This window comes from Gastrolobium bilobum, unplaced genomic scaffold (assembly GCF_033153095.1).
Source record: "Gastrolobium bilobum isolate Gb01-03AN ecotype WA unplaced genomic scaffold, APGP_CSIRO_Gbil_v1 utg67448, whole genome shotgun sequence".
In the NCBI taxonomy this organism is placed as follows: Eukaryota; Viridiplantae; Streptophyta; class Magnoliopsida; order Fabales; family Fabaceae; genus Gastrolobium; species Gastrolobium bilobum.
Window position 1 is genome coordinate 145,507 of NW_026897538.1, and position 18,350 is coordinate 163,856.

Here is an 18,350-nt window from a genome sequence, read left to right on the forward strand (position 1 = left end):
TGTTGATTCAATTTATTCATGTACCCCAACTGCAAAATTTGACATGAGCCATTGTCTATGCTCTTTCGCACCGACGATCACTCTCTTGCCAGCACTTCGGACGTTACGCCTAACTTGGAGAAATGTCTGTGCTACAATGCTACTGAAGGGATCTGTTCCATGTGACGGTGACTACCGAAAAATGGAAGTTACCTAACGTCTACTATGGTTTTCCTCATCAAACTGTGAGTAGCAAGGGGGGGTTCTCAATCCAACGTGCTTTGCTGTGTTCCTGTTAGACCTTTAACCCGGATACCCCCCACAATTGTATGTGGGGTAGGACATAGGTTGATTTCTTGTTTGTTTTTTAACCACTAATTAGATGGATGTTGTTTTAGATCGGGTTAATGCTTTCCTTGAAGTCAATGGCAAAGTGTGATAGTTCCTCTGGTGGAGGTAGTTTTTCAAGATTCCTCTCTATTAAATCATTATATTGGAATGAGCAATCTTCATCCTGCAATTTTCTTCGTGAAGGTTTATTATAGATGTTATCAATTGTTACTAAAATGTTATATTTTACATGTTTGGTGACTATTGTTAGTGAGTTTTCTACAGATAGTTAATAAGCCAACCTTGCACATTACTAACACAGGAGAAGATTCACCCCCGAAAAAAAAATGGAGAGGAGAAGATTATGTGCAAGATTAAGCCTTTCTAACAGGTTTATATTCATGATTATGCCCTTGGTAAATTAAATGGTCCATTGTGATGTTAAAATATATATTAAAAAAAAATAAGTAGGAAAAAGGACAAAAAAGATCTATTTGGCTGGAGCAGATTTCAGCATATCATTTTTAGTAATGAAAATCTTTCCTTGGCCACTGTGACAGCAAATCCCATGGATATGCAGCAACGAAGTAAATAAAACCTAAATTAGATTTGTATGATAGTCATACATGATACATGGCAGTGGATAAGTGGAGAGAATAATTTGGTGGTCATTAAAAATGGTTGCATTTTTTTTTTACCTTAATACAAGTAGCATGAATGTCTTGGACACATTTGGTAAAGCAAAACATTTAGAAAAGCCAAACCCCAAAAGCAATAAAGCAATCAGAAGTGACCTCCACTTCAGATGTAATCTTAATCGCTAATTAATAATGGCAGTAGCAGAAACGTAATAGGCAACACAGAATAGGCCATGAACAAAACACAAAATCCCACCAATGGACAGGAAGTGATGGTGTGTGAAACCACAAGAACCCCTTGACTTGTTGTTTGACGTAGTCCCTATAACCAGCATGCTCAATCCAACAGCCAACACAATCCTGATCAACAACACAAATAAAATGAGATAATAAAAAAAACAAGGGTATAAATTTAGTGAATGATTCATGTTGTTACTGTTTTTGTCTCTCATTACCATGTTAAAATGAGACAAGCCATTGAGAGTTGTCTGTTGGGAGAAGCCTTTTCAAGATCTTGTTGAGAACATAAGCAATTGCAGCCACCTAGCAAATTGGCTACAACATGGGCTAGAGCCAAAAGTACTACTGCACCTAACCCCAGCATGAAGGCCTTATGGCTTGGGTCTCTACACTCAAATATCCACAACCTTAAGTGCTTGACCTGTTTGTTTCAAACAACTATTGCACCTTAATATAAAGTTCACAGCATTAAAAGTTGTCCTTGTACATATAATTTTTAGCTTAAAACATACCTTGTTTTGTGCAATCTCAGCCTCGATGCCAAGAATCCCAGCTGTGACATCCATGATTACAATCAAGAGACACAGAAAAATGCCTGCTCCTCTAGCCATTTCTGGTTGAAGTTCTTTGTTTCTAGATTGCTTGTTGTCAAGTGCTAAACAAGAAAGATTGGGGGAAAAAGATGTAGCGGGGGGAACACTTAAATATATGAAAGGTAGAAAAAGCTTTTATACAAACTGCACAAACTAAGCTTTATATACTTTTGTATCTTCTTTTCTTTCTCTTTTTTTTTTCTCTAGTGTTGGATTCGTTTGATAGGGTGCAAGGAAAGCAGGGCATAAACCAGCTCATAGAATAGCGTGACTATAGGTATCTCTACTTAGTGATCAGCCAAATGTTTGTGAACAAGTGAGTAAATTTCATGAATGTTTGAATTTTAATGTATGGAGTGGCAAATAATTTATTTCAGCAAACACATCGCATAATCAATATTTTGCATGCTACAAGCACGTATTATCTCATGAAATTAATGTTTTAGATTTTAGGTGTAAAGTTCATACTTCTCACTATCATTTGAAAATAAAAGTTCAGACTTTTTTTTTCTACAACAATTATATTATTGAATGAAGCAACCAAAGTTTTCTTCTTCTTTTTTTCTTTCACAATTGGAAAGACAATTTCAACACTCCAAAAAAAATTACTCATGCTCAAACAAAGTAAGGATACGAGGGCAATAATGAAAAAATTTCTCTTATTTTATTTTTTGCTTTCTTTTTGTTTACCCTTCAATCAAGTAATCAATGAATTGTTACCACGTGATCACATGAGCCAGGGCATCAACGATAAAGCCAAGAATATTTATTCAGTTATTCCTAATGTCGTAAATGACACTGAACTCTCTTGGAAAAAAATTACTTTATCCTAACTAAAAATTAAGTAGTTTTTCTTCTTTTTAAGTTTTCATGATTAAATGCACGTAATACTTTTTTCTTCTTCTTTTACTTTAAATTTTCTGATTTTTAACTATCAATCTCGTGGATCAACTGATAAGATATTGTTTCAGCTTAATTAGTCTTCTCGAATTCAAGACCCTGAAAACGCATCTATATTAAAACTTGGTAGTGAGCTTTGCCGCCCAGTGATTCTCCCATTGATAAACCAATAATAGATAATATAAAAGAAAAAAAAGATCATTAAACAAGTTATTTATATGACAGTTATAGTGTAAGAAATAATGTAAGAATTTCTAACATAAAATTAATTTGTCACAACTTTTATATAATTTGTCACAAAAAATTTGTGAACACATACAGAAATAATGAAACATGAGACACTGAAAGAACAAAAACAACATCAGCAATCAGGTAAACAGAAAGAACTCAAGGGTAAACTCATAATGGTAATATTGAACTAACAGATGGAATCAGAATCCTTGATGCTCAGGAAGCAAAGCCTTTCTTCAAAGCTTGAATAGTTGCAACATCAGTCTTGAAGGCCAAAGCCAAGACATTGTCATCAATGGTGGTGTTAAACAGTGTACTAGGAATTGATACAGTCCCAGCATTGGCACTACCAAAGGCAGATACAGCCAGAGCAGGCTTCTGAGTATCAGCATTGTATTGAAAGTGCACAAGTCCCTTAGGAAACACAAACAAGTCCCCAGGTTTTAGTGTCTGAGTGAAGAGCTTATTGCTTGTGTCCACAAACCCCACTTGAAGAGAACCATGAGCAGCAAAAAGTAGCTCAGCAGAACGAGGATGTGTATGTGGAGGGTTGATGCTCCCAGCTGGGAATTGAAGAACAGCATATGAGACACTTTGTCCATCAAGAGCTGGAAATTCTGCTTTGCTTGCCTTCAATACCTTGAAAGTTGAGGGTGGTGTGTTTTGTGCATAAAGTTCACGGAAACCAGTAAAGGTGAAGAAGTTCCCATCAATTGTGGTTATATTAGGAGGGACTATGAAGTCAGATAGAATATCTGGGTCACTAGCATTTGTTATTTTCACAATGGCAAAAGCATAGATGATCAGTGATAAGAATTTAAGTGTAGTACTAGAATACATGGTGTAGACTTGCATTGTAAAAGGCCTTTCAAAATATTTGGAACTTTGAAGATGGGGTGCTTGCGATTTTGTTATGGCTTTGTTTATATATAAGGGCTTTCACTAGTTAGGTTGGAAATTTTGAGAAGGCACCAATTCGATGATTAAAAAACAACGATGAATACTATGCAAGTTTTACCTTGTATTCATGCAGCTGATTGATTGTGCCATTTTTGGGTATCATAGGACGGCTAGAATGTGTGTGAAAACGTAACGACAAGAAGAAAAGATGAGACAAAAAGAAAATGTGACGGCTAAAATGTTTGAACTTGTATACAATTGCAGTGTTTTAAGGATCAGGTACTTCTGGTATCAAACACCAGTTTGTTCTTTATTGAGTGGCATAATAGTATTGCACATGTAACATGGTTTATACTTTTTATCAATAATGTAAGGGGCAGGTTATATTTATAAACTTTTTTGTTTATAAACTCTTACAAACTACACTATATAGGACCGGTCCTACATTAATCACACAGTGTACGACCGATCCTACATTAATGTAATTGCAAAAAAAGTTTGTAAACGGATCTTGTCCCATAATGTAAATATACAAGTAACCCAACAGAGGTAGCACCTTAGCAGCATATTTTTTGACGGGAAGGTTATATTTATAAATTTTTTATTTATAAACTACATTAAGTATGACCAGTCATACTTCAATCAAGAGTATATGACCGGTCATATTTAATGTAATTTGTAAAATATTTAGTATAATTTGTAAAAAAGTTTGTAAACGGATCCTTCCCCGTTCTTTATAGGTCCAGCCTTACCTGTTTTCAGACTTAAAACACAACCAATATCAAACGTCAATCCTGTTTTCAAACTTAAAACACAACCAATATCAAACGTCAATGTGCTTCGTAAAAGCCTCCAAGATGTAAATGAGTCTCTTAGAAGAGAAGGGATATTATCAAATCATCATATCTCTTTACTTTAAGTTAGCTCATTGAAAGAGATTTGCTATAAGGGTTTAACTTATAGTTCCAGAAGAAAACTTTTAACAAAACGGTTGATTTTATTCATATTCAATGGAACGCGTGAAAAACTTCAGAAACTACATATTGTTCATTTAAAGTAGATGCCAATCTGATAACATAAATTGGTGAGCTGAATCGAAGAATTGACAAAACTAAAATTTTAAATGTAACAATGCATCTATTGTTGGATAAGTTTTAAATTAAATAAAAGAAAAATAGAAAAATGAAAGGTTTATGGTGAAGAGGTGTGTCCCTAGGTATATGTTAGTGGACAATTAATATGTTTAGATTTCCAATGTTAGTCATTATCACTCTTAATCATTTACTATTGCTTATAAATAGCACACTGTAACTCTTGTAATTTGGGCTTGGCAGAATCAGTAATATAATAGAGGTATATTCAGAGAATTGTCTGTGTATTTTGTGTGTGTGTGTGTGTGAGCACCAATTAAAGGGCCTGTGAAATAACAAATTGGTATCAGAGCTTGAGCCAATGGAGAATATGAGTAATAGTCTGCCAGTGCCCCGCCTGACAAAGGTGAACTATGAAAACTGGAGCATCCAAACGAAGGCTCTTCTAAGAGCCTATGACAGTTGGGGATTGGTGCAAAATGGGTTCGAAGAACCTGAAACAACAAAAGGATATTCAGCAAATCAACTCAAGCAGTTGAGTGCATTGAGAACAAAGGATGCAGCGGCACTATTCATGATGTTTCAAGCTGTAGAAGAAACCTATAATAACCCTCACTAGTAATTGTGGATTTAATATTGAAGAATAATTAGAAGTAAAAGAAATAAAGTCACCTTTGGTGAAAAAAGAGTTAAAATGACAGTTAAGGGATAAAAATGCGGGTAAATAAAGTTATCCAAAAAGTGAAAATAAAATAGAAACGTGACTAGAAAAATATTCTAGTCTATAGGGTAAAGTTTGGCAATGAATGGAGGTGGGTAGATAGATGAACTTATACCCGCTGATATAATGAACTTGCTTAAGTGACTAGGGAGTCACTATTCCCATTCTCATCTCGTGACTTATACGGGAGGCAGCGACAAAGAGCATGAAAATGAAGAAAAAAAAAAGGATTTTGATGGAAATCTTCCAAAATTCATAACTTGAGCTAGAGACCTCCAAATCACTTCGTTCAAAAGCCAAACTTGTGAGAATTTCGAGAGGAATCCATTGGTACTAGTATTTCTGGGTGGGTTTCACTGTAGAGAGAGATCTCCTCCTCCAAAGATTTCGAATTTCATGGAAAAGATGGATTTTGATGGAGCTTGAGGCCATGGGAGCTTAGATACTCATCTCTCCTTTGTTTTAGAGTGTATTGTGGTAAGAAATTCCCTTCCTTTTCATGTTTTTATGAAGATTGAATTTATGGTTTCATTTTGAAAATTTGGTTTGATTGAGCATGTTAGAGCTTGATTCAGGTTTAGCTCATGTTGAGAAAAGTGTTTAGATGAGAATTTTAACGATGAAAATGTATCTGAAAAATTAAAGATACCATATTTTTGAATAGTGTTGTATACGTGAATAGTGACGTATACATGAATAGTATTGTAGAGATGAACAGTACCGTAGTACCGTATATATATGAATTAATGAATCTTGGATTAGAGGTGTGTGATAAGCTTGAATTTGATGGACTAAAGCATTGGAATCATGAAGTTGGCATGAATTCCTTTATGTGCCTCTTAGCCATTTACAAAGGAAGTATGTGCTATGAGTTACTGTTTTACAAATCGAGCATACTTTTATGCGTGGAATAATATTCTAAGGTATATGGACCTTCGCTTTGGTGAAATAAAAAAGAAAATAAGGTAGCTCCTTTGTATGACCTTAAAATGAGTTTTAGCCATTTTCAAAGGAGGTATATGTTCGGAGATATTATTTCGCAAAGTGAGAACACTTATATGCGTAAAATAATTTATATAGGTGGCTAAGCTTGGGTTTAGGCACTAGACAAAGAGAAATCTTATAGCTCCATTGTAATGGGCATTCTGCCTTAAGTTGGGACTATCCTAAGACTAAGTGAATGTGTGAAATTTTGTGGGGATTTATTGAACAAAGAACCACCCACTCATGACTTAATATGATTAAGTAAAAAGAAAATAAACAATAAAGTGTGTGTCTTGTATATTTACATGGCATTATATCATTTTATTGAGTTTTGTGTTGAATTCCTTCTCTAGGTGTACCTAGGGACTGTGAACGTTTGGATTCTCGTGGAGCATGATAAGTAGCTTGTTCTTCAAGTAAGAAAATTGTAAAGCTCCAAGAGGTAAGCTCTATGTTTATGGGGTTCGCTCCTACTTTGTGTTCCGCCATAGTGTACGGACTGTGGTCAGGTTGTATGATATGTATGAGATATATGATATAGATGCATTCATATAGAGCTATATGATAATATGATATGTTTTGTTTTGATGTATTTACTTTGATATGTGTTAATATGATATGTTTTGTTATTATATGACTTCTGTAATATGATTTCTGTAACAATATCTGGCCATTGATTGTATAGTACCCGGATGTTCACTTTGGGGTCCTCCCTCGGGACTGATAGTGTACGCCTTTGATATGTTCTGGTTCCGCTTAGGGGTCCTCCCTCGGGAACACGTGCGTTGATTTCCGCTTGGGGTCCTCCCTTGGGATTGACTGCGTACGCCTCTGATATGTTCTGGTTCCGCTTGGGGTCCTCCCTTGGGAACACGTGCGTTGATTTCCGCTTGGGGTCCTCCCTTGGGATTATCTGCGTACGTTTCTGATAAGATATGTGTATATGTTTTGTTTAGTTATGATATTTGATTATATGACATGTTTTATGGGATATGTATGATGATTTTGTAAATGATATTTGTTATGTACGTTGATTTCCGCTTGGGGTCATCCCTTGGGAACGATTGCGTACGTCTCTGATATAACACGTTTTGTTCTGATGTGAGTATTGTGATGATTTTTGTAAAAGATATTTGTTATGTGCGTTGATTTTCGCTTGGGGTCATCCCTTGGGAATGAATGCGTTTGTCTTTGATAAGATATGTATATATGCTTTGTTCAGTTATGATAATTGCTTATATGATGTTTTGTATATTATGTATCTGACTGGCATGCAGGAAGTGAGCCCAGGGTATGGAGGGTTTTCCATAAACCTGGAGTTTACTAGAGATTCGTCTCTAACCCCGTTTGGGGATATGATTTCAGGAACACAGTTAATTGAAGAGCCTCATGGGACAAGGACACTAACCGTGGCTAGAGGTACTAGTATGAGGATGTGGAGTTCTGGGTGGTCGGATGCTACTATTTGTTTTAGACGTATTTTTGGAAAAGATGTATTGTTGCATAGTGTTCATATTCGATACATGTACATTTATGTATTCAGGCATGATGATATGACTATGTAGTATTCAGTTATGTTATGTATTGGATTGCATGCTATTAGATTTGTGGCACGGAGCCAAGTTCAGCATGCGCCCATAGATGGGTATCTGAGTATATTTTCATGACTGGTACTTCTGGAAATATATATTGTTTAAACTGTCTATCAGGAACTCTTGAGAGTGGGATTGGAAAATCCCCAGTTGTTCAATTTACAGAGGTTACTCTGTCCAATTTTCGTCTCCGTAAAATAAGAATTAAATTAGAAGAAGTATGCAATGTGATATGTCATGTGAAAAAGGATTAAAGAAAAAGAAAAAGTTAGTTCGTATTTTCGTAAGTTAATTCTTCTGCTGTTTCTGTTAAGTATCATATGCATGTTAATTGAACCGGCTCGAGGCTGGGGATGTTACAAAACCGGTGGTCTTGAAAAGATTGGAGGCGCAACGACGGCAAAGGAGGCCTGGGATATATTGGAGACGGTCTACAAAGGCGCAGACCGTGTGAAGCAGGTCAGACTTCAAACTCTTCGAGGAGAGTTGGAGGGGATGAAGATGAAGGAAACCGAAGGAGTGTCGGACTTCATCACCAAGGTTCAGACCGTTGTGAACAAGTTGAAACGGAATGGAGAGGTGTTGACTGACTCTAGAGTTGTTATAAAGATTATGAGGTCGTTGACAGACAACTTCGAAAATGTGGTATGTGCAATTGAGGAGTCTAAGGACTTGGCTACGCTTTCTGTTGAAGAGCTAGCTGCTTCTCTTGAAGCGCATGAGCAGCGCAAGAAGAAAAAGAAGGAGGAGTCTCTTGAGCAAGCACTTCAGACAAAAGCAACAATTAAGGATGAAAAAGTGTTGTACTCTCAAAATGTCCGAGGTAGAGGACGTGGACGAGGTGGACGTGGAAATGGCCGAGGTGGTCGTGGCCGAGGTCAGGAGGTGAAACATGAAGAAAGAGCTGAGACGAGTCAGCAAAACTGGAGAGGTAGAGGACGTGGTCAAGGAGGAAGAGGCCAGTGGTCGAATCAAAGTAATGTAAAATGTTACAAGTGTGGCAAGTATGGTCACTACGCTAAAGATTGCAACTCTGACAGATGTTACAACTGTGGCCGAGTTGGACATTTCGCTAAAGATTGCCGAGATGAAAGAAGAGTTGACGAGACTTCAAACTTCGCTGCAGAAGGAGAAATAAGAGATGGAAGAGTTCTGATGTTAGCACATGGTGAAACTAGCTCGAAGAGTGAGACGCAGTGGTACTCGGATACTGGTGCCAGTAATCACATGTGTGGTTACAAACATTTGTTCAAAGAGTTGAGAACAGTTGAAGTCGGATATGTCTCTTTTGGAGACGCGTCCAAAATTGATGCCAAAGGCCGTGGTACGGTCTGCTTTCTACAAAAGGATGGACGGGTTGGAACAATTCAAGATGTGTACTATGTGCCCGAGCTCAAAAGTAACATCTTGAGCATTGGACAATTGATGGAGAAAGGTTACTCGGTTCTAATGACAAACCGAGTTCTACTATTGAAAGATACACAAGGGCGTCTGATAGCCCGAGTTCAGATGGAAAAGAACAGAATGTACAAGCTAAGTTTAAGGAGCGTGGAGGTCGGCTGTTTGCAAGCCGAGGTGGAGGATAAGATGTCTCTGTGACATCGACGGTTTGGACACCTTCATTATGGTGGTCTAGCCGAACTGATGAAGAAGAACATGGTAGTAGGACTGCCAAAGATAAATTCTAGTGGAAAGTTCTGTGAAGACTATGTGTATAATGACTCTAACCTATAAGATATGAGCTTACGAATTTATTAATGAATAATTAAATTAATGTAAAGTAGTAAAGAATCAAATAAAATTTAATCTAGTAGGACATAGGTACATTCTAAAATTTGTACCCAGAAATTTTAGCGGTTGAATAGTTATCCAAAGGTTAAGTGAATAAGTTTTAAATTCTCCAAAACAACAGGGGTACTAAGGGGTTAAAATAAATTCTGACCTCTCCTAGCTACTTTCTGAAAATTTCCGTAAAAAAGGGGATTGTACCCACTGCATTTTTGACTTTGTGCATGAGAGGAAAGACTAACCTAACTTCCTAGAAGCTCCTGCAAGTTGTCACGGTCACTATTCCAAGAACGCTCATCTTTGTCTCTTCCTTATTACCCTTTAATCAAAAGCATTTCCTCTCCTTCTTAGCTTTTAGTAGTTCTTGGAAAAGGTAAATTGCTAGAGAAAAATCTTTTTCTTCTTCATCTTGACCGTGAGTGGGCTGTTGGGAAGGGGTGGGGAATTTGGCTTCATTATCATCACTCTAAATCATTGAAGGGAAGACTAAGGCATGAGGGAACAATCACCAATGGAGAAGAAGCCAAACATTTTCGCATAGAAGAGGAGAATGGAACCACTACTTGGACTGTTGAGTATAAGGGGTAGTACCGTTGAAGTAAATTAGGAAGAAGACTACAAGAAGCTCTACCTACAAATTAGATTTTGCTTAAGAGTGGAGAATTCATGGCTGCATACTTTTCAAACCTAACAAGGTAAAATGAAGGTATCTTAGGCTATTGACCTATTTATATTCCAAAGTATGGATCTTATAGCCATGTTAAAGTACTTATGTGAAATGATAGTAGACACGAAATATGTTATTCGTGAAAGCATAATATTATGATAAAGGAGACTATGTAGGTATATCCATTATGCTTGGAGGTTGGCCGAAGTGACACCATATACAAACTCTCTTAATTATTTGGAAAGATAATGGCATTAAATGGTGATAAATAGGATTATTTTATACGGATAGTTAGAGAGTGATTTGAATATAGCTTTCTTTGTTAAATATGCTTGGGATTGGTTCCCGTAAAAGGAAAAATTATGAAATCACCATTTAGGACACTTTGATAAATTGGACTAAAAATCAAGTGTAGGTTTCTTGTATGGGTAGTCTTGAAAAATTAAACGTGGTAGACTGATATATGGGAATACTGATGGTCTTCCCATCTTGGAACTAGGTTGTGACTTGTGAGAGATCGTGACTTGGTGGACACGAGAATTAGTGGAGGACACTACTTCCCAGGTAAGCTTTCGATCCTTTGGGACTAATCCCCCATTTGTTCCACCAAACTCCGAGGGAGGTTGGTAGTTTCATATGGTATGTGAAAATGATGATATATGGTGCATGTTTATGTATGGATGTTTGTGTGCCACACAAGACGGTGTTTCCTTGTGTGTGTGAGGCATAAGACGGTGTTTCCTTATGCATAGTATGAGACGGTGTTTCCTCATACGGTATATTGCAAGACGGTGTTTCCTTGCGTAATGCATACTTGTTGTATTCTCTGGCCAGTAGGATTATATTATTGCACACTGCATTGTCATACATATTCTGATGCATGCATGGATTTTTATACTGTGTTTATACCAGAAGTGAGCTTAGGGGTGGAGGAGCCCTCCAAGGGTCCCTAGCTTACTGAGGTAATTATATTATCTCACCCCCGCGTTATGGGGATTACCATTTCAGGTACAGAAGTTGATGGTACTGAGGCATCGCGTGGCAAGAGGCCAGATGAGAGATACTACTTGACATGATTGTCAGGGTCTTACGGATATTTAGATTTTTACCTGACATACTTTATTTTGGGTTGTATGTTCCATGTATATTTTTTTTTTTTGAGAGCATAGGAGATGTCTATGCCATGTCGATAGTCTGTATATGTTGTTAGTTATGCATGCTTAGGTCTATGTTACTTATTTAATTGCATCTCTTTTGTTTATTTGATGTAATTATATAAGTAACATTATGGACATTATTTTGAGACAGTATGATTATGAGATAGCCTAGGCCATGGATGGCTGGGCAATATGTTTTATCTATGCTGTGATATGCCTGAGTTATATTAAACTGTCGATCAGGTTGAAATTATCATAGTGGGAATTATCTCCAGAGGTCCAAAATACAGAGGAAATGCTGTCCGTTTTATTTTGGCCATGGAAGTAAAAAGGCTTGCAATACATAAGGAAAAAGGGAAAATTTATTTAGTTAGCTTCCGAAATAATTAAGTTGAGCATGCTGCACTTACTATCATATGAATGTTAATTAACCGGCTGCAGACAGGGCGTTACAGTGTGCTGGGCAAACACGCAAGCCCGTTCCAAAGGATGGCAAGATACCGAGCTAAGCAGCCTTTGGAGTTAATACATACCGACCTGTGTGCACCCATAACTCCGGGGTCCTTCAGTGGAAAGAGATACTTTGTTTCGTTTATTGATGATTTCAGTCGTAAGACTTGGGTATATTTTCTGAAGGAAAAGTCTGAGGTGCTAGAGGCCTTTAAAAGGTTTAAAGTGACGATAGAAAATGCAACCGGGAGATACATTAAGTCGGTCCGTTCTGACCGAGGTGGCGAGTACATTTCAACTGCCTTTAGAAGGTATTGTGAAGAACATGGGATAAGGCGGTTCCTGACCGCGCCGTACTCACCACAGCAAAACGGAGTTGCTGAAAGAAAGAACCGGACTATCTTGGATATGGTGTGTTCTATGTTAAAAACTAAGAATATGCCTAAGGAGTTTTGGGGAGAAGCCGTACAATGTCCTGTGTACGTGCAGAATAGATGTCCGCATTCAAGTGTGAATGATAAGATCCCACAGGAAACATGGAGTGGTCTAAAGCTATTAGTGGCTCATTTCAAGATTTTTGGTAGTGTTGCGTATGCACACGTATCGGATCAGCTCAGAACGAAGCTTGAAGATAAGAGTAAGAAGTTTGTGTTTATTGGATATGATGAGAAGACGAAGGGATACAAGTTGTTGGATCCCGTCAATAAAAGGGTGTTGGTAAGCCGAGATGTGAAAGTGAATGAAGAAGATGAATGAGACTGGAATAGTACATCCAGGGTCAATGTGGAACCCGAAAATATATCAATTGAGGTCGGACAACCTTCGACCCACATCCCGACAAATCCTGAAGTCTCTGATGATGATGAAGAGCAGAGACAACCGAGAATGAGAAGCTTGCAATACTTGTATGACTCAACTAACGAAGCACATCTCGTTTGCTTGTTAGCAGATTCTGAAGATTTGAGCTATGAAGAAGCTGTCCGAAATGAAAAATGGAAATCTGCCATGGAAGAAGAGATAAAAGCTATTGAGCGGAATAAGACATGGAGTTAGCCGAGCTACCAAAAGGAATTCGGCCCATCGGTGTGAAGTGGGTATATAAGAAGAAGATGAATGTTAAAGGGGAGATTGAGCAATTCAAAGCTCGGCTAGTAGCAAAGGAGTACAAGCAGAAAGCTGGAATAGACTATGACGAGGTGTTTGCACCCGTAGTGAGGATGGAGACAATCAGGTTGTTGATCTCATATGCAGCCCAGCTTGGATGGCCAATCTATCAGATGGATGTGAAGTCGGCATTCTTAAACGGTGTACTTGAGGAGGAGGTATATCTCGAACAAACTTCGGGTTTCATGAAAGTCGAACAAGAAAGAAAAGTGTTAAGGCTGAAGAAGGCTTTGTATGGGCTGAAGCAGGCACCGCGTGCTTGGAACACCCGTATTGATTCTTATTTCAAAAAGGACGGATTTGACCAATGTCCATATGAACATGCCCTGTATGTGAAGAAGAAAAAAGGTAATATTTTATTGGTGGCTTTATATGTTGATGATCTAATCCTCTTGGGAAATGATGAAGGGATGATACAAGACTTCAAGAAGAAAATGACAAAAGAGTTCGAGATGACGGATCTCGGTCTGATGAGATACTTCCTTGGTCTGGAAGTCAGACAATAAAAATCCGGGATTTTCGTATATCAATAAGCTTATGCAAAAGATATCCTGAAGAGGTTCAAAATGATAAATTGCAATCCGGTTTCAACTCCTATGGAACCCGGCTTAAAACTTTCGAAGTATGATGGAGGAGAAAGAGTTGATCCGAGTAATTACCGGAGTCTAGTAGGATGTTTGAGGTATTTAACTTGTACAAGACCAGACTTGTGTCTAAGTGTTGGGATTATAAGCCGGTTCATGGAAGATCCGGGCTACACACATTGGAAGGCAGCAAATAGGATATTGAGATATGTTCAAGGAACAATCTCGCAAGGACTTCATTATTCGAAGTCAGACAAGTACAAGCTGGTGGGATATTCAGACAAGTACAAGCTGATGGGATATTCAGATAGCGACTGGTGTGGAGATGTCGACGACAGGAAGAGCACGGTTGGCTATGTGTTTTCCATGGGAAACACGACATTCACGTGGGTGTCAAAGAAGGAACCCATTGTGACTTTATCTACTTGTGAAGCCGAGTACGTTGCTGCTTCCTGGTGCATTTGTCACGCAATGTGGCTGAGGAATCTATTGAGTAAATTGGAGCAAGAACAAGTCGGCCCAACCGAGATCCGGGTTGACCACAAATCTGCAATCGAGTTAGCAAAGAACCCGATCAACCATGAGAGGAGTAAGCATATAGATGTCAGGTTTCATTTCATCCGGGATCAAGTCAAGGAAGGAAAGGTGGAGCGCACTCATATTACAAGCCGAGATCAAGTGGGTGACATATTAAGTCGTTGCCAACAATGCTGTTAGAAAACTTCAAGAAGAAGATTGGGATGAAGGATGGTAGAAGAATTTAAAGCTTATTGGGGAGTTTTGTTGGATAAGTTTTAAATTAAATAAAAGAAAAATAGAAAAATGAAAGGTTTATGGTGAAGAGGTGTGTCCCTAGGTATATGTTAGTGGACAATTAATATGTTTAGATTTCCTATGTTAGTCATTATCACTCTTAATCATTTGCTATTGCTTATAAATAGCACACTATAACTCTTGTAATTTGGGCTTGACAGAATCAGTAATATAATATAAGTATATTCAGATAATTGCCTGTATATTTTGTGTGTGTGTGAGCACCAGTTATAGGGCCTGTGAAATAACATCTATGATCTAACAACACATTTCATAACCGACCATTGTAGTCTAAAGAAAAAAAAACACACACACACTATTGGGAGTAAAAGCCAAATGATAGTGTATTCGCTCTCTCTGCATGATTCCTATACTTGATTGCAAATAAATGAAGTTTCAACAATTGTTCCTTTGTTTTTTATTCTTTTAGCGTGTAACTGTGTAAATAATTAAATAAAAAAGGCTGTCTGGAACTAGTTCAAAACTTGGCTAAAAAATTATGTTTATTTAACTTTATTTGGGGTGCTTGAAGAAAAATAATAACTTACTCACGGACCAGTACATTTTTTACCGACACCACAATGTGTGCGTATAGTATTTTATATTTGACAAAGAGAATGGTTATATTTACAAATTTAAAGTTGACAAATTCTTATAATTATATTATATAGTATGAGTAATACATTTTAGTTAAGTATATAGTAATATATATTACTTATAATACATAATATAATTTGTAAGTATTTATAAATTTTTAAATATAACATATCACTTTCACAAATAGTAGGCCCGAATTTTAGGAATCTAGCCCATCTAGACCAGAGAACATTTAAGAAGCTATCCCACACCATAATGAGTACCGATTAATATTAGTAAGTTGTAACATCAAACACCCATAAATAGAATCCTCAGCCTACTTCTTTAATACTTTCACTATTCATTATAAAATTATATTTCATTCTGAGTTGTTTATCTTATTTTATTTTTATTTTTTGGTAAACTTATTTTTTTTTTTGGTAAACAGTTGTTGATCTTATTAATTTCAGCGTCAAAGCAGTTTCATTCTCTTTGCTAAAGTGTAAGAAATTAAAGGATAAAAAATGAAAATTATGATAAATAAAAAATTAAATAAGTTAACTATGTGACAGTTTATGCATAAAAAATTAATGTTAAGAATTTCTAACATAAAATTATTTTGTTACAACCTTTATATTATTTGTCACATAAAAAATAAAATAAAAATTGTCGCAACATTACAAATAAAGTTTGGATCTTTACTAAAATATATCATTACCAAAATAGCTTGGATCTTTACAAATAAAGTTTTGTGGACTGTTATTTAAGGTCACTAAATTCCTAAAAGGTTTCCACTTTGCTCCAAGGAAAAGCCCATCCCATGTTAGAGACTAATTTCAAACACAGGAAAGGGAAATAAATCATCACTAAAATAGCAAAATCCCATAATTAATCAAAAAAAACAAAAAGAATACAGAAAAATAGTAAAACAATATAAAAAGGAAAACGATAAGAAGCCAGAAAGCGAGAGAGAGAGAGAGAACAGAAGAATAAAAGAAAGTGGAAAAAAGTGTGTTAAATTAAACCAAAAAAATAATAAATAAATAGTTAATTGAGAATATAATTAGTAGATTAGCTTTTTTTGTTTTTCAAGAATAACTAGTAATAAACAGAACAATTATTTCAAAACTGACATGTTTAATCTTTGAAAAATAGACAGTCACAAGATTTGACAAGCCTAGTCGACTTACGAACAATAAATAACACCAGAAGGAGTTAATATAAACTTTAAAGGCTTAAAAAAGATGGTTAGGAAAGTTAAACAGTCACTAATGGCTAGTCAAAATAAAATTAAAAACGCACAAGTAGTCATTCAATTCATACATCGTATCCCGTAATTAAACTTTAAATAAAACTTAACCATAATCAAAAACATAATGCCAAAAACAAAAAAGCAAAAAAAAAAAAAAAAAAGGGTCAATACTGACAGAAACAAAGAGTGAGGAGGAGCCTGCATGCCCTAAACCTAGCTAGTTGAAGAAAGTTTTGGAGGAAGCATTATCAGACATTTGTTGCTTCCTATCATATAATTGTGTGAGCAATGCTAACTGTTCCATTGAGAAAACGCACAACCCTTGAGAATAAAGCATGGTTTGTGCAACTGGTGAGTTAACCAGAACCTGCAAAACCTGGTTCCTGTTCAGCCTCTCCAAGTCACCAAAAACACCACCACCGCCTCCGCCTCCTCCGCCGTTGTTATGAACGGCGGCCAGGAAAGGCGAGGTCTGTGACGGCATGGACTGAAGGACGCAGAACTGTGCCTGCAAGAACTTCACGTACTTGCAAGCCTCTTCCATAAGGGTTGCTTGGTCCATTTTCGTGTCCCATGGCATCAGTTTCTGCAAGCAACGCGTTTTCTCGCTCAGTTTCTGCCTTCTCTGCCGTGCCAGGTTGCTCTGAGGGATCACCGACGGTGCCTTTCCACGCACCGCCGCCGCCGCCGCAGAATCCGCCGTGGGATCAAGGCGGAGGCGTTTTCTTTCGGCTGGGTATGAGGTCTCCGGCGAACGGAGTTGGGGGAGACGGTGGAACGCGGAGGAGTGGTCGTAGGGTTGGTATTTGGGGAAGAAGTTGAAGGGTTGTTGAGCGAGAAACTCTTCTATGGGAAGATGAGAAGGGTAAGGGTGGTTGTGGTGGTTTTCGTTTTTGGGGACAAGGAGCTTCTTCTCTTTGAGATTGGGAGTTTCTGTGGGTTCGGGTAGGTTCAGTTGTGGAGGGTCGACGTCGGTTAGAGAAGCCAAGTTTGGGAAACCGTTGGTGAAGAGAGAAGGGTTGAGAGTGAGAAGGGACTGAAGGCTGACGCCGGAAAACATGGGGTCGAAGGAGGAGGCGTCGCCGGAAAACATGGAGTGGAAATTTGGGTCCATCATGCATGAATACAAATGAGTATATCATAGTATGACAACATATATAGGCACACACATTTAGAGAGAGAAAGAGAGAGTATATAATAATAAATAAATAATAATAAATGAAAATGGAGTTACGAGAAGAAGGGACACGTGGAATGTAGAGAGTGGATGAAGGAATAGGAAGATGATGATTGGGTTGGGGAGGGAGAGAGAGAGGGTTCGTACGTTCATGATGATGTGAAGGTGTAAGGTGGCCGAGATAGAGAGAGAGAAACTAAAACAGCTGTGATTGTGAGAGAGAGAGAGAGTGCGTGTGTGTGTGAGAGTGTGTGTGTTTTGGTTTGTTGTGTCTGCTCTGGCCGTTTCGGCTGCACCACCGTGAAAACCCGCTTTGCTGCTCCCCTTGTCCTTTTTTGTTTTATTATCACTATCGTTCTCAACTTTTTCTTTTCTTTACTTTTTCTCTCAAAGGTTTTTAGGTTGCATATAATATACACGAAGTTTGTTGTGTATATTATCACAAGCGTTGCATGTCATGAATAATGAAAAGGTTATACTTGCATTTCTTCACAAATTAGCTATAGCCATTATATAGCAAGAG

General features: G+C 37.4%; 4 protein-coding genes across 4 annotated transcripts; 1 reads left to right on the plus strand and 3 right to left on the minus strand.

Moving 5' to 3' along the window:
* Positions 1–1,118: 1,118 nt before the first annotated feature.
* On the minus strand, positions 1,119–1,798 carry LOC133307852 (protein VASCULATURE COMPLEXITY AND CONNECTIVITY-like). The gene is made up of 3 exons (XM_061508411.1): positions 1,700–1,798; positions 1,403–1,608; positions 1,119–1,307 (listed from the first exon to the last, which is right to left on the minus strand). The coding sequence occupies exons 1-3, from the start codon at positions 1,796–1,798 to the stop codon at positions 1,130–1,132; spliced, it is 483 nt and encodes a 160-aa protein (XP_061364395.1). The 3' UTR covers positions 1,119–1,129.
* Positions 1,799–3,127: 1,329 nt separating this feature from the next.
* Positions 3,128–3,751, minus strand: LOC133307826 (germin-like protein 9-3). The gene has a single exon (XM_061508388.1). It carries the CDS (start codon positions 3,749–3,751, stop codon positions 3,128–3,130), a length of 624 nt encoding a protein of 207 aa, XP_061364372.1.
* Positions 3,752–14,021: 10,270 nt separating this feature from the next.
* Positions 14,022–14,726, plus strand: LOC133307840 (secreted RxLR effector protein 161-like). Its single transcript, XM_061508398.1, has one exon. It carries the CDS (start codon positions 14,022–14,024, stop codon positions 14,724–14,726), a length of 705 nt encoding a protein of 234 aa, XP_061364382.1.
* Positions 14,727–16,867: 2,141 nt separating this feature from the next.
* LOC133307841 (transcription factor bHLH117) lies at positions 16,868–17,764 on the minus strand. The gene has a single exon (XM_061508400.1). The coding sequence runs from the start codon at positions 17,762–17,764 to the stop codon at positions 16,868–16,870; it is 897 nt and encodes a 298-aa protein (XP_061364384.1).
* Between the last annotated feature and the right edge of the window lie 586 nt (positions 17,765–18,350).